General features: G+C 35.0%; 1 protein-coding gene across 1 annotated transcript in view; it reads right to left on the minus strand.

Annotated features, from left to right (window-relative positions):
- Nucleotides 1-15,450, minus strand: part of fbln2 (fibulin 2) — a 70,464-nt gene that overhangs the window by 40,733 nt on the left and 14,281 nt on the right. Inside the window, 4 exon segments of the mRNA XM_051123097.1 lie at nucleotides 2,020-2,060; nucleotides 2,062-2,204; nucleotides 3,721-3,847; nucleotides 5,580-5,682. Coding sequence (XP_050979054.1) covers nucleotides 2,020-2,060; nucleotides 2,062-2,204; nucleotides 3,721-3,847; nucleotides 5,580-5,682 — 414 coding nt within the window.

Here is a 15,450-nt window from a genome sequence, read left to right on the forward strand (position 1 = left end):
GAGTACTAAATTAAACTACACAGGGAGATAATTTTAGATCAAAAAGCCAAAAAGTATTAAAAATATTACAACTAGTATTACATTTTAATGCATGGCTTGGGATTATATTTCAAACAGAAATACTTAATATGTATTTTACATATTATTTTATTTAACAAGAAAAAATAAATGTTTTTAAAATAAATAATATAAAATATGTTTTTTTTTTTAATTTGGCAGAGTACTAAATTAAACTACACAGACAGGTAATTATAGATAATAAAGTTAAAAAGTTAATATCAAATTTTAATGCATTTTTAAATTCTTGCCTTTTTACCAGACATGGCTTTGGGTTATATTTTTAAATAATAATTTTTATAAAAAAAATAATTAATATAAAATGTGTAATTTAGCAGAGTACTAAATTAAATAAACTACACAGGCAGGTAATTTTAGATATATATATTTTTTATTATTATTTAACAAGTTGTTTTAAAAAAATAATTAATATAAAAAATAATTTTAGATTAATTTTAGAAAAAAGTCAAAAAGTATTAAAAATATTACAACTAATGCATATTATGCATATTTAAATTCTTGCCTTTTTACCAAACATGGCTTTTGGTTATATTTTTAAATAGAAATATTTGGTATGTATTTTATATATTTTTTTATTTAACAGGTTAAAAAAAGAAATGATTTAAAAATAAATAATATAAAAAATGTTAAATTTAGTAGAGTAATAAATTAAATAAACTACACATGTAGGTAATTTTAGATAATAAAGTCAAAAAGTACTAAAAATACTACAACTATATTAATAAATGTAATATTAAAATCTTGCCTTTTTACCACACATGGCTTTGGGTTATATTTTTTAAACATTTTTTTTTTTATTAGATCACATTTAAGAAAAAAAATAAACATTCAAAAAAAAAATATATAATATATTTAATTTAGCAGAGTACTAAATTAAGTAAACTAATCAAGTACTAATTAAAAAAAAAAACACAGGCAGGTAATGTTACAATGAATGAATGGATAAATTAATAAAGCTTGACTCAATTTCTGGGTCTGCGTGGGTCTGAATCTGGATTTTTGCTGGATTTTCTCCAGTGAACATTATTCATGTATTCCCAATTCAAAAGAATTAAGGAAACATCTATTTTCCACATTTAAATTGATTTCACACAATGAGATCAGGTTAAGACAAAAGAATTGTGTTGCATTACCTCATTTTAATAAATTAAATTTAGCAGCAAAAATCCACTTTTGAAGTGTACACAGTCTGTTTCTACAGCTAACATCAGGTCTTATCCCAGTGTAAACATATAGCACAATTCACAGGATGAATAGATATTCAAAAAGAGGACAATGTTTCCATGCAAATCCTGCCAAAATTGGTGAATTTAGTCGGCTGAAACATTTAAGACAGAAGGAAAGTTTGCTGGCACGGGCAGAAAGGCAACAGCCTGCTTTGCCATCTGCTTCTGATTCAGCCCAGCTTGCCAGCATCTTCATGCGTTATTCTGAACGGTAACGTGACACCTGACCAATCAGCTCTGGGCATCTTTCTTTCCTCTGATCCATCAATGTCAACCTCTCGGCCAGCAGTGTGACGAACTTGAACGTGAAAGCGAATGCCAAGACACAGCCAGACTTCAGACACTTCCAAATATGATCCAGGCTTCAAAAACAAACAAGCGAAATCACGACCGAGGCTCTGATGATAATATGAAGACATAAACTCAAAAGTCATCGGGATGAAGAGATAACTGGGACACTGTGTTCAAAAATGCAGCTCAAAACCAAGACATTCCAGGTCCTTATGTGGTTTCACATTTTATGGTGTGTCTCCATCACAACGCTTTCTTGGCATGACAGCCCGTCTAGATTTGTTCGTCAAAACAAAATATGAACTCTCACTCACCCCAGACCCCAGCCACTGGAAATCAGCCATATACTACAGGTTACACACTGCATGGGTACATTCTGCTGCAAAAACAAATCTCCAGGTTGAGTAAAAGATAAGTATTTCACCTCTCTTAGGAACAGCCGTCGGCTGAGGCCTCTGTTTTTTTGATTGTAGGCGGAGCAAGACCTTCTCCCTCCTCGCAGCACATGAGGAAGACGTGTCCACATGGGTAGCTCAAGTGCTGATGCACTTCACAACTTTTACCTTCGCGACGCAAACGCAGACCCAGCGCACAGCAGTTACAGCAATCCTGCATGATAGAGACCGAAAAAAAAAGTCAAATTGCATTTTGTCTTATACAAAATGTGTAGTGGTAGTGTAAAGTAGTTATGAGGACTAATGCAATTTCACTGTGGGCGGTAAAATAGAAATACAAAGACCAAATGTCCTGCTGGTTGTTACATTTACAGCTTGTTAAGACAAAAATGTTCCGTTTTTAGCCTGGACATGTAATATTCAGCCATTCACATGACCAGATAGTATTCAGTAAACAATTTTGAATTGCCAAAATAATGACTGTTTTTAAACATGCAGAATCCCACAGAGCTTACACATCATTAGTATGTTTCTGTCATTATTTTGTGGTCTCTGTGGACTGTTTTAAAACAGTCATTATTTTGTAGTCTGTTTAAAGGAGAAGTTCACTTCCAGAACAAAGATTTACAGATAAAGTACTCACTCCATTGTCATCCAAGATATTCATGCCTTTTTTTCTTCAGTCGTAAAGAAATTATGTTTTTTGAGGAAAACATTTTAGGATTTTTCTCCATATAGTGGACTTTTATGGTGCCCGCGAGTTTGAACTTCCAAAATGCAGTTTAAATGCAGCTTCAGAGGGCTCTAAATGATCCCAGCTGAGGAAGAAAGGTCTTATCTAGTGAAACGATCAGTAATTTTCTTAAAAAAATAAAAATTTCTATACTTTTCAACCTCAAATGCTCGTCTTGTCTAGCTCTGCTATGCGTACTCTGTGTAAGCCGGGTCAATACAGTTAGGGTATGTCGAAAAACTCATCTTCTCCTCCTACTTCAAAATCATCCTACATCTCTGTTTTAACTTTTTTTGTAAAGGGCATTTGACCTTCTATGCACTTTCACTTTATAGACACTTGGTCGGTACTTCTGCAGTGATGTAGGAAGATTTTGAAGTTGGAGGAGAAAATGAGATGGGAGTTGTTCTGTATTGACCCGGATTACACAGAGTACATGCGCATAGCAGAGCTAGACAAGACGAGCATTTGAGGTTAAAAAGCATATACATGTCGGCACCAATAGCCTTGTGGTTAGTGCGATGACATACAGTACAATTGTGCTCACAGTGACCTGAGTTTGAATCCTGGCTTGTGGTCCTTTGCTGATCCCACTCCCCTCTCTCTTCACCCACTGCTTTCCTGTCTGATCTACACTGTCCTGTCCAAATAAAGGCATAAAAAAGCCCAAATCTTTAAAAAAAAAAAAAAAAAAAAAAAAAAAAGTGTATACATTTTTTTTTTTAGAAAACAACAGATCGTTTCGCTAGATAAGACCCTTATTCCTCGCCTGGGATTGATTTGAAGCTGCACTAAAACTGCATTTTGGAAGTTCAAACTCCGTTCAGGCACCATTGAAGTCCAATATATGGAGGTAATTCCTGGAACGTTTTCCTCAAAAAACATAATTTCTTTACGGCTGAAGAAAGACAGACATGAACATCTTAGAGAACAATGGGTTGAGTACATTATCTATAGATTTTTGTTCTGGAAGTAAACAACTCCTTAAAGATCTTACCATTTGTGAATCTTCTCCACAGAGTGGGCTGTTTCCCTCACAGGCATGTCCGGCCCTTGCAGCATTCATGCCAGCCTGACACCTGCTCTCTCTCAGAGCACCTGAACAGCACTGCTTCTGGACAACACTTGAACGAATCAGAAAAAAAAGGAGCTTTAACATAATTTAATATCTGATTTGTAAAAACAAGGCTGTCAACACTTTTCTGATCAGATGTACCTATTGTTATTTAGAGCAGAGGACCACCAGTGGGCAGCAAAAAGAGGACTAGGGTTTTTTAAAGAAATTTTAATAAGGGAATATACACTCATCATATTTATAGTGGTCCATATCACCAAAAAGTTAGAAAATCCCTGGTTTAAAGGGATAGATCACCTCAAAATGAAAATTGCCCCATGATTTACTCACCCTCAAGCCATCCTAGGTGTATATGACTTTCTTCTGTCAGAAGAATACAGTTGGAGTTATATAAAAAAATAAAAATATCCTGGCTCTTCCAAGCTTTGTAAGGGCAGTGAATGGCTGTTGAGATTTCAAGTCCAAAAAGTGCATCCATCCACCATAAAAAGTGCTCCACATGGCTCCAGGGGGTTAATAAAGGCCTTTTAAAGTGAAACGATGCATTTGTGTATGAAAAATATCCATATTTACAACATAAATTGTAATCTCTGGCTTCCGCATTCACAAAAGAGTGGCACGTAGGTGTAGCGTAAGCTCCGGGGAAAATATGCTAGTCTCACAAGAACCAAATTTTGGTTACAGCAAAAGAAAACCAGTCTCTTCTTGGTTCATATCAAAATCCTCTGACATGTTTCTGTACAAATCCTCATTTTGTACTTCTAATTCACTGCGCTTCCGTGTTTGTCTACGTCCAAGGTCATCCGCTGGTACACCACTCACTCGAGAATGTTTAGAAAGCTTTACAAATAGCTATTATTTCTACACAAATGCATCGATTCATTTCAGCAGGCCTTTATTAACCCCCTGGAGCTGTGTGGAGTACTTTTTATGATAGATGGGCGCACTTTTTTGGGCTTCAAAATCTCAACAGCCATTCACTGCCATTATAAAGCTTGGAAGTGCCAGGACATTATTTAATATAACTCAGACTGTATTCAACTAAGAGAAGAAAGTCATATACACCTACAATGACTTGAGCGTGAGGGGTAATTTTTATTTTTGGGTGACCTATCCCTTTAACTACTGGTTGCAACTGACAGTCATCTGTAGCCTTTTACACTTTATTTGCATGAAGAAGATTAATGTGGACTATTCTCAGTTGCCCTGCATATTGTTTGACTGACTACTTAAAGGAACACTCCACTTTTTTTGAAAATAGGATTATTTTCCAACTCCAAAGGATTCAAAAACTGTAAAACTCAACTGTTTAACTCTAGGGGAGTTGGAAAATGAGCCTATTTTAAAAAAAAGTGGAGTGTTCCTTTAAAGAAAGCTCATGAGCCACACACAACTGGTCCTGTAGCCTGTAACATTGTTAAAGGGATAATTCACCCAAAAATGCAAATTCTGTCATCACTTACTCACCTTCAAGTTGTTCCAAAACTGTAAGAGTTACTTTCTTCTGTTGCGCACAAAAGAAAATATTTTGAAGAATGTTGGTAACCAAAAAATTGCTGGTAGCCATCGACCAGCAGGTCAATTTAGAACAAGTTGAGGGTGAGAAACTGATGACAGAGTTTGCATTCTTGGGTGAACTATCCCTTTTATTTTTGTGGTCGGTGGTTTTTGGGTCACCAACATATACTTTGCTGGTCAGGGGACATATAACCGCTAATAAAAAGGATTCTGTGGTGCACTGAGAAGCATAACCAAGACATTGAAATAGTCAGCCAACTTACCCACACACAGAGTTGAGGTCTTCTGTTTTGACAGGCATAAGGTTACAGTGCTGGTTCTCCTCTGCCCATTTCTGCCCGGCCACACAACAGCTCTCCACCAGTCCTAGAGGTGAAAGCGCCAAGAGGACAAACATCTCACACATCAGTTTTATCTTACATAAACCAGCCAAAAGAATAGAGAGTTTACAGTGAACGCTTTTCTGATGAGAAAAGGGCAGACAGGCAGACAAGAAACTCAGCGATGATAGAGCCCCAGAGGCGAGCCAGACATGAAGCACAAACTCGGATTTATAGAAGAAGCATAAAAGATGTAATCGGCAGCTTTTGTATAGAGGGAAACAGAGAGACTGACTCAAAGAGTTGATGGGACACAGTCATGGTATGTGCATCATCACAGGCGTCATTAGCACGAACTAACAGCCTTTAAATATTTGCTTTTAAGAAGCACCAATTGCGAAGAGCCGGCTATTGAAAGTGCGTTCGAGGAGCATATCCGCCTGATCTTTTCAACAAATTGTGATACAAAGAAACAAGAATTTAGTAATGACTCATTTCAACACTTGACATTTTGAATTATTCATCCCTCAGTGTGAATGAAGGTCTGAATTCAATTACGTGTACAAAATCAGCTCGCTAGAGTGATGGATGAAAACCATATAAATACAGTCAAGATAATACTTTTCTTGTCAGACATGCTGTGAATCAGCTAAATGAATTTTATATGATTAAATCTTATTACTTTTACGAGTGCAGTGAGTATAGAAATCTAGAGGGGACTTGATAACCTTAAGCACAAGTCTGACAAGGGTTATTTCCGATCACATCATAAGAGGGTAATAAAAAAACCTGCTTAGGTGTAAGTTTTAAGGCCCTTTCATATCAAACGCTAACATTAAGGGCAAACTTTTAGTGCGAGTAATACTTTGAATAGAAACAATGGATTCCCATAGAATTATTCACTCCGGGAGTGAACATGCACCTGCAAAAAAAGTAAATGAGGGGTGGGACTAGTTGTCACAAAGACTTTATTTTCTTAAAGGTTATTTTTGCTATTCTATGAACTGCTTTGAGATTTTTGGGTCTCAACTCTCTAGCTTTAAAGGGAACCCTGGGTATTAAGACTTGTATGGCTTAATATAACGTAAATTATGTCTCTTATTGGAATAAGAAGCAGAAAACCTATAAAAGGTTCATGTTATTTTAAAAAATCCACATCGTTTTATACATATTTTGGACTATCGATGATATAAAATGGTTGCACTCTAGAGCTACTTGTGCTACCTACTGCTATTTTTACCGCAACTGGAAAATAAAATACTGATATAATGACCACAGCTACTGAAAGAGCTTACAGGTGGCGATGGACATAAGCGTAGGCTTAAACCAAATGCCCTTCCATCGTTTTTTTCCCACAAGTCATCTAAACACCTCCAGATATCGAGTGAAATCCGTGCTGAGAAACTCATTCAGTGGCTGCAGCGTCACAACAAGGTTCGACATCCTGCCAGGATGGCATCTAGCGTTTCTTGTCTCTGCCGTTTGTAAGCTCTTTCAGTAGCTGTGCTCTACTAAAAGCCTTAAAGGCATCAGAGCTAAAGTGAAGAGAACAAAGACACAGGTCTCAAAGACATGTAGGAAGTTTCTTTTCTCTTCTTCTTATTGCTAGGAAAGCAGTGAAGACTTGCATCGCTTCTCTTGTTGCTCTTCGGCTGATAATTACAACTAAAACCCGCAAAATGTGGCATCGTGTCAGTATTTTATTTTCCAAGTTGTGTTGCGGTAAAAATAGCAACTCGTAGTGCCAATAGCTCACCGAGTGCAAACGTTTCACGTCATCGAAATAATGGTGCCCCCCATAGTCCAAAATATGTATAAAACAATGTGGATTTTTTTAAATCATGTAAATTTCTGTTATTTTATGTATATATCTACAGGCTTTCTACTAAATATTTCAGTAAAAGACAAAATTTATGTTATACTGTCATACAACTTTTTTGCGTTCCATAGACTTCTTTAGATAGAACCATTTTTGTTTTGTTTTTTTAAATAAAGGCCCAAAATGTACACAGCTTACAAAAAAAAAATCACATCATGTAAATAAGTTCTTATTCACAGAATAAGAATATGTGAATAACTCAATTTTGACAAAAATGTCAGATAGAACCTTATAATTCCAAGGCTCCAAGGCACAAACTCTTAATACCTGGGGTTCCTTTTAAGGTACAGCATGCCCTGCTTAAAAAAACAAAACAAAAAAAAAAAAACAGCTAAAACCAGCCTGAGCTGGCTGACTGGATTTAGCTGGTTGTCCAGGATGGTCATAGCTGGTCAACAGGCTGTTTTTTTCAGCAGGGTGTGTTTATATGTGACCCTGGATCAAAAAAAACAGTCATAAGGGTCAGTTTTGTTAGAATATGACAATATTTGGCCGAGATACAACTATTTGAAAATCTGGAATCTGAGGGTGCAAAAAAATCGAAATATTAAGAAAATCGCCTTTAAAGTTGTCCAAAATGAAGTTCCTAGCAATGCATATTACAAATCAGAAATTAAGTTTTAATATATTTACAGTAGAAAATTTACAAAATATCTTCATGGAACATGATCTTTACTTAAAATCCTAATGATAAAAGAAAAATCGATAATTTTGACCCCTACAAAGTATTTTTGGCTGTTGCTACAAATACACCCTTGCTACTTAAGACTGGTTTTGTGGTCCAGGGTCATATATAGAAACTGACTTTTAACTGACATTTAAAACATTGTGCTAAACTCTAAAAATAGTTAAATCCAAAAGTATTGCTTAGTGTAAAACATGTTGAAGATTAGCGGATAGGCTGTCGATTCGTTAAATTACAAGCCGTTTCCTCTAAAAAGCTGCTTATTCAGCGTAGTAAAGCCTCTCATTGACATCAATTAAAAAAAACAGCCTCCTTTCCCGCATACTGCCAGACCGGAAACGTTAGCTTTAGCCGTTACGCTTTTTCGGCTAATGGTTGGAGGCTTGCCTTCTGGACCAGCTTAGCCAGGCTGGGAGATCGATATATTGAGAAATCGAAATATTTCGAAAATCGCCTTTAAAGTTGTCCAAAATGAAGTTCCTAGCAATGCATATTATGAATCAAAAATTAAGTTTTGATATATTTATAGTAGAAAATTTACAAAATATCTTCATGGAGCATGATCTTTACTTAAAATTCTAATGATTTTTGGCATAAAAGAAAAATCGATAATTTTGATCCATACAAAGTATTTTTGGCTGTTTCTACAAATACACCCATGCTGCTTAAGACTGGTTTTGTGGTCCAGGGTCACATATAGAAACTGACTTTTAACTGACATTAAATTTAAATAAAAACAAAGTGAATAAAAATATTCACTAAAGGTAAAACTGTGACAACTAGCCTATATCTCTATAACCAGACAAATTCTGTGAATTTACTTGGAGAAGATCTGACTGTGAAATGGCTTGAGCAGTGACATGAGGCCCAGAGCGCTCTGGGATTCCTGGAATGCTTGACAGGGGTCACAAGCTGCTGTTCCAGGTGACTTTTTGAACTTTGTGATAAACTTCCATCTGTACTAAATATCTCAGAAACAATAGGGGCCCTGAGTTATTTATAGCTAATCAGCGGACAGACATGGAAGTAAACAGAGTGGTCCGATTGGCTTTTATGTACAACAACTAAAACAAACTAATTCAGTCAAATGCGCAATATGTGTCTGCAGAACTCACAGGGAAAAAGTTGGAAGAACTGAAATGCTAGTCTGTTTGTTTTTTGAAAATATTTTTGCTAATTTGATTATGCTTGCAGCTCCCAATAACTGCATAATACTCTCTGCTCTCGCCAGACAGCCCCCCAAACACGAAGAAAATGCGTTGGACCAAAAGTCCCGCTTAAACATCAAACATGATTATGAAGAGATTTATTGTGAAAGTCAAAGAAATATGAAATACTATGACAAATCCCTCATGTTCCACAAGCAAAACCATAAAAAGGATACCGAAGCACCATGTGTTCTTAGTTTTCTTTGTGGTGCGAGTGCAGTGAGTCGTGTGGCATTTTCATTTTCAGCGTGGACAAAAAATTGCAGGCGCTGGAAACTTGTTGTGCATGGTTTAGATGCTACAATATTTATTTATTATCTATTAATGCTTAAAAAGTGTTTAATGTTTATCTTTAAATATATTCCTCTAAATAAAACAGAGGAAACACTCATTAACAAAGTGTCTCCAGAGACAAAGAGAGACATGAAATGAGCCAACAGAACATTAAAGAAAACAAAGACAAAAAGTCTCACAGCAATCAGCTAAACAAAAAACCGTCTCTGGTTTCCTGTTTAACTTTCACAGCCGTAAAACGTGAGCGATGCCCATTTTTGAGCCTGGAATTGTATTGGGGTTTGTTTACTTGTACAAGGGCATACTTGTTGCTTTCCGTTTTTTCAGTGGATGCCATGAAACCATAAAAAAAAACAAGGGGGGCTTAAAGGGAAACTCCACGCAAAAATGAAAACCCGGTCATCATTTATTCACCCACATGCTAAACAGCTTCAGCTCTCACTGACATCAATTGTACTTTTTGTGTATACAATGAAACTCAGTAAGAACTGACTGTTTATTTACCAACATTTTTCTTTTGAGTTCAGAAAATCATTAAGATTTCGAATGACATGAGGGTGGGTGAGTAAACGCTGACAGACTTTTAATTTACGGGTTGACTATATTATAAGTGATGATTCATAACAGTCAAACTCCAGCTCCAAATGAATGGTGAAATTTGTAAATTCACTTTCAAAAAAGGCTCAGAAATGTAACACGTGTCTCTTATTAAACCCAGACTTATTTTGCATGATGGCCTTGTGTAGTAAGTAAGTTAGTGTTTAGACTCTGACTTCATTAAAACATCCTTCTCAAGGATTTTCTTCTGAAAGCCTGTATAGTATGAGGCCACTGATTCTCAGTATTGATCTCTCTGTTCTTGAGGATTGCCTGGAACGCATCCCACGGATAACAAATAGTGATAAATGTTCACTTGAAGGGGTGGGTGCTAAAATGAGAGCTGTTGCCATTGCTCTGTTAGATCATCATTAGGTCATCTGTAAAGCAGATGGTTACAATACAAAGCGCTCTTCAAAACAGGTCCTCTCTGAGTTCGACAGATTTCGCCTTTCTTTCACAGATGGTCAGAGAATGTCTGCAGGATCAAAACAAGGGAGATTTGTGAAAGCCTTGAATCGAATTAGTGAACAGTAGGTTGACAGTTTAGTAACTTATTAGTAAATACAGAAACATGGGGGGAAAAAATCACTTTGACATATAAACATGTCTTAGCAGTGTGTGGACATAACCACTTTATAATGATAGACATCCATTCACTCCTTTTTTTAATTCCCAAAAAACCTAAAAGTCTCAATTATTAAGCCGTTTTGATTTGCTGAGCAGTATGACGTCATACGACAGGTCCCGCCCACAACCGCTGACGGAATGTCCTGTATTTGCATATTTCGACATCAATGTCTCGTAAGCAATGCAGGTGTTTTGGATGTAAAAAAGTTTTCATTTTCTCCCGACATCAGACAGGGCGCAGTGGATTAGTTTTGTTTTGGATGGTAACACCGAATACACAAAAAACAGAAAAGGGGCGGAGTGAGCACAGCTCATTATCATTTAAAGAGACATGCACCGAAACGGGTCGCTGTGAACAAAGCTGTTTCTGACAACGTAAAAAGGGTGTTGTTTTACAAAACTGATGTACCCTTAGTCACTGGTCAAACTTTTTTGAATTAGAGCAGTTCAGTCTGTAAATCCAGAAGTAAATTACAATTTTTAAAATTGTTAGAGCTTTTTGGAAAAACTGCTTTCATCAGTTTATGATTTTTTTAAAAAAATATTTATATACACTGCTGTTAAAAAGTTTGGGATCAGTAAGATTTTTATTAATTTTTAAAAAAAGTTTCTTGTGCTCACCGAGGCTGTTTATTTCATCAAAAATACAGAAAAAAAACTGTAATATTGTGAAATATTATTATAATTTAAATGAACTGTTTTCTGTTTTAATAAACTGTAAAATATTATATACTCCTGTGAAGCAAAGCTTCATATTTTTTTAATTAATGCTTAATATTATTTTTGGAACCTGTAATACCTTTTTTTAGGATTCTTTAATGAATAAAAAAATAAAAAAGAATAGAATTTATAAAAAAAAAATACACATTATATTTTTTTAATCAATTTAACACATACTTCCTAATTTTTTCCTAAAAAATATTAATAAAAAAAAAGAAACAAATTTTACTGACCCCAAAATTTTGAACAGTAGTATATATAGTTACAAAACATCTCTATTTCGAATAAATGCTGTTCTTTTTAACTTTGTATTCCTTAAAGAATCCTAAAAAAAAATCAGTACAACAGTTGATAATAAATCAGCATATCAGAATGATTTTTGAAGGCTGACGTAATGATGCTGAAAATTCAGTTTTGTATCACAGGGATAAATTATATTTTATATTAACTGTTATTTTAAAATGCAATAATATTTCACAATATTACAGTTTTTTCTGTCAATTTGATCAAATAAATGCAGTGTTAATGAGCAGTATTTAACATGAATATAATTCATAAATAAAAATATTTATTTTTTATTTATGAATAAATCAAAACGTGTGATTAACATTTTTTGATAAGCCTTTAATATTTTGTTCACATTTATTGAACAGTGGGTCTTCAAGAACCGTCAACCACAAATCTTATGTTACTCATAAATTCAAAACCGCCATTCTAGAATAAAATCCATTAGCAATTCCCCAAGGAACTCATGGCAAATTAGCTTAGGTTGACCTACAAATTGACGTCAAGGCTGCACAGCTCTTTTGGGTTCCACAAATGCCATAATCAGCCACAAACTGCAGATTCAGTCACCCTAATGATCTCATTTTTAATCTTCTCAAAAGCATTCATGGCCCACTGGCGTTCAATGACATATCTGTGGTGACGAACCTGAGGTCGGAAGTTGAAATTCAGTTAACCACACGCTCTTTAACTAGTCATAAAGTCAGATTTTGACCTCATGGTGGCAATTGTCTTATCTTTCTGTGCAACCATGTTGCTTATTTGCAGACGATGAGAGACCCATTGTTCATTCTCACAGAAAACAGATGTTAAACAACCAAAATATTTATTCTGTTTTGTTTGAAATAGTTTTATTAAATGGCATAAATTTATTCTTTCCTTCCGCATTTGAATCTAGAAGTTGAATGCGAACGTCTACATTAGGCGTATGTAAAAGACAATATGAAGAAACATCAACAATGTGCATGCATCATTATGATATACTCCATATACAAACAAAGACTGTACATCATCAGCAAGCCGGTGTTTTGAGAAAATTGACATTTCTCCTGTTGTTTAGACTTTAAACACGACACTAAACACTTCTAACTAGACCCAGACACAATCTGCAGATACTTTTCTGCACTGCTTTTGAGGAAAAATCAGTGGAGGTCTGTGGAATTTAAACAGAGTGAAATAAGTTACATAAATACATCTGCCAATATATTGAATAAACAAACCAAGAGGGTATAGGAGACGCATATAAAATCTCCAGGATTTCCTAACATTAAAAATAACAGCCGTTCAAAATGATTAAAAACCTCACTGCGTACTCTGGGACTACTGACAAATGTCACTTCACAGGGGACACAATTTAAAATCTGAGCACTCCACTTTGTTGCAACATCTCATACAGTTTTAACAGTGACAAATACACTCCCAAACACTGACTCAGGGCCACTGACTTGCAAAGTACATCACTTTGACATAAAGCACTGGAGGGGTGTTAAACATTGGTTTTATATCTGGCTGCATTTCAGCACAGGGCCCCAAATGTACACTTTCCCATGTACTTCTAAATGTGCAGCACACTTGCCGTTTTTTAATAAACAATATCTATGAACTCAGCGCTTTGAACAAGTGCCTGAAGCTTTTCAATTTTAAGCGAGCATGCCGAGCCGCTCTCCGCTCATGAATGAAAATTGATTTCTTCTAAATTAGTAGACTTATTCTCACATTACCCCTGTTGAGTGGTCTCCATTTTTTGTTTTTCTAAATCAACTAATGGAAAAGCACTGCACAAATAGGTGGAGAAAAAAATAACAGTTACAAGAAATGGCTTGCCATGGAAATTAGACATGGGTATAATGCAAAACCAATACCATGATATCTTCTGGACGTCTCTTTCTATTCCGTCATTATAATAATTGGTGCACTCGTAATGACAAATGAGGCTTCATACTTTATCTTATTCCTCTGAGCCATAAATGAATTCCTTGCTATTTTTGTTACTCTATGAAAAGCAATATCTTCTAAATATAATTCAATATATAATCCAATAATTAAGCAAAATAAATTATATATATATATATATGTATACACACACACACACACACACACACACACACCCACCACCGTTCAAAAGTTTAGGATCAGTAAGACTTGTAATGTGTTTTAAAGTTTCTTATGCTCATCAGGGATGTTTTACTTGATCAAAAAATACAGAAAAAAACTGTAATAATGTTATTACAACATAAAACAATGGTTTCTATTTTAATATACTTTAAAATATAATTTATTCCTGTGATGCAAAGCTGTATTTTCATCAGCTGTTACTCCAGTTTTAAGTGTCACATGATCCTTCAGAAATCGTTCTAATATGCTGATTTATTAATAGAATTATCAATGTTGGCAGCCTTTAGGTACCTGTGATACTTTTTTCAGGATTTTTTAATGAATACATATTAAAAAGAACAGTACTTACTTAAAATAGAAATATTTTCTAGCAATATAAGTCTTTTTTAACACATTCTTGCTGAATAAAAGTATCAATTTCGTTCAAAACAAAGAAAGAATAAAAATGTACTGACCCCAAAGATTTGAACGGTAGCATATATTGTTAAAAAAGACTTCCATTTTAAATAAATCCTGTTCTTTTGAACTTTTATTAATCAAAAAACCCTGAAAAAAATATCATGTTCCAAAAAAATGGCAGCACAACTGTTTCCAACATTAATAATAAATCAGCATATTAGAATGATTTCTGAAACATCGTGTGACACTGAAGACTAGAGTAATGATGCTGAAAATTCAACTTTGCATCACAGGAATGAATTATAATTGAATGTATATTCAAATAGAAAAAAAAACATTATTTTACATCGTTATACTATTTCACAATATTATTTATTTCTGTACTTTTGATCAAATAAACACAGCCTTGATGACAATAAGAAATGTCTTTAAAAAACAGAAAAAACTTACTGATCCCAAACTTTTGAATGGCAGTGTATATTATACATACATACACACATCATTATACATACATTATACATATGCCTCATTATACAACAGCTATAAGCTTTATTAAATTCAGCACCTACTGTCATTCTTCTGTAAATGACACAATACTCAAGACTGCACTAAAGTGCACTAAAAGCCTTCAGATGCATAATGCATTTCCTGGTACAATGAACTCCCGGGCTTTGTTGGTTAAACTCTACATAAAGTCTCTTTGTTTAACGAGTCTAATCTCTTGCAATGACCTGCATCCCCATCCGGTTCTCTGCACTCCATCGACTTGTTCGTGTCTGGTAATCTATCACTCTCAGGAACACGTCAACATGCTTTTGTGTACAAAGGAACATCCAGGAAAGAGGCTGAGGCGTAGCTGGCATGTGTCAGAGAATTGTGAGTTTCTGCTAATATGAAGGAGCACGATGAGGAATTAGTCTGGAGTGCTGCATTCCAGCACTTGCATTCCAGGTCAAGTAATTTCCTATTCTGCTAACCGATATCATTGCTAACGTCACACAA

Source organism: Labeo rohita, chromosome 11 (assembly GCF_022985175.1).
Source record: "Labeo rohita strain BAU-BD-2019 chromosome 11, IGBB_LRoh.1.0, whole genome shotgun sequence".
NCBI lineage: Eukaryota > Metazoa > Chordata > Actinopteri > Cypriniformes > Cyprinidae > Labeo > Labeo rohita.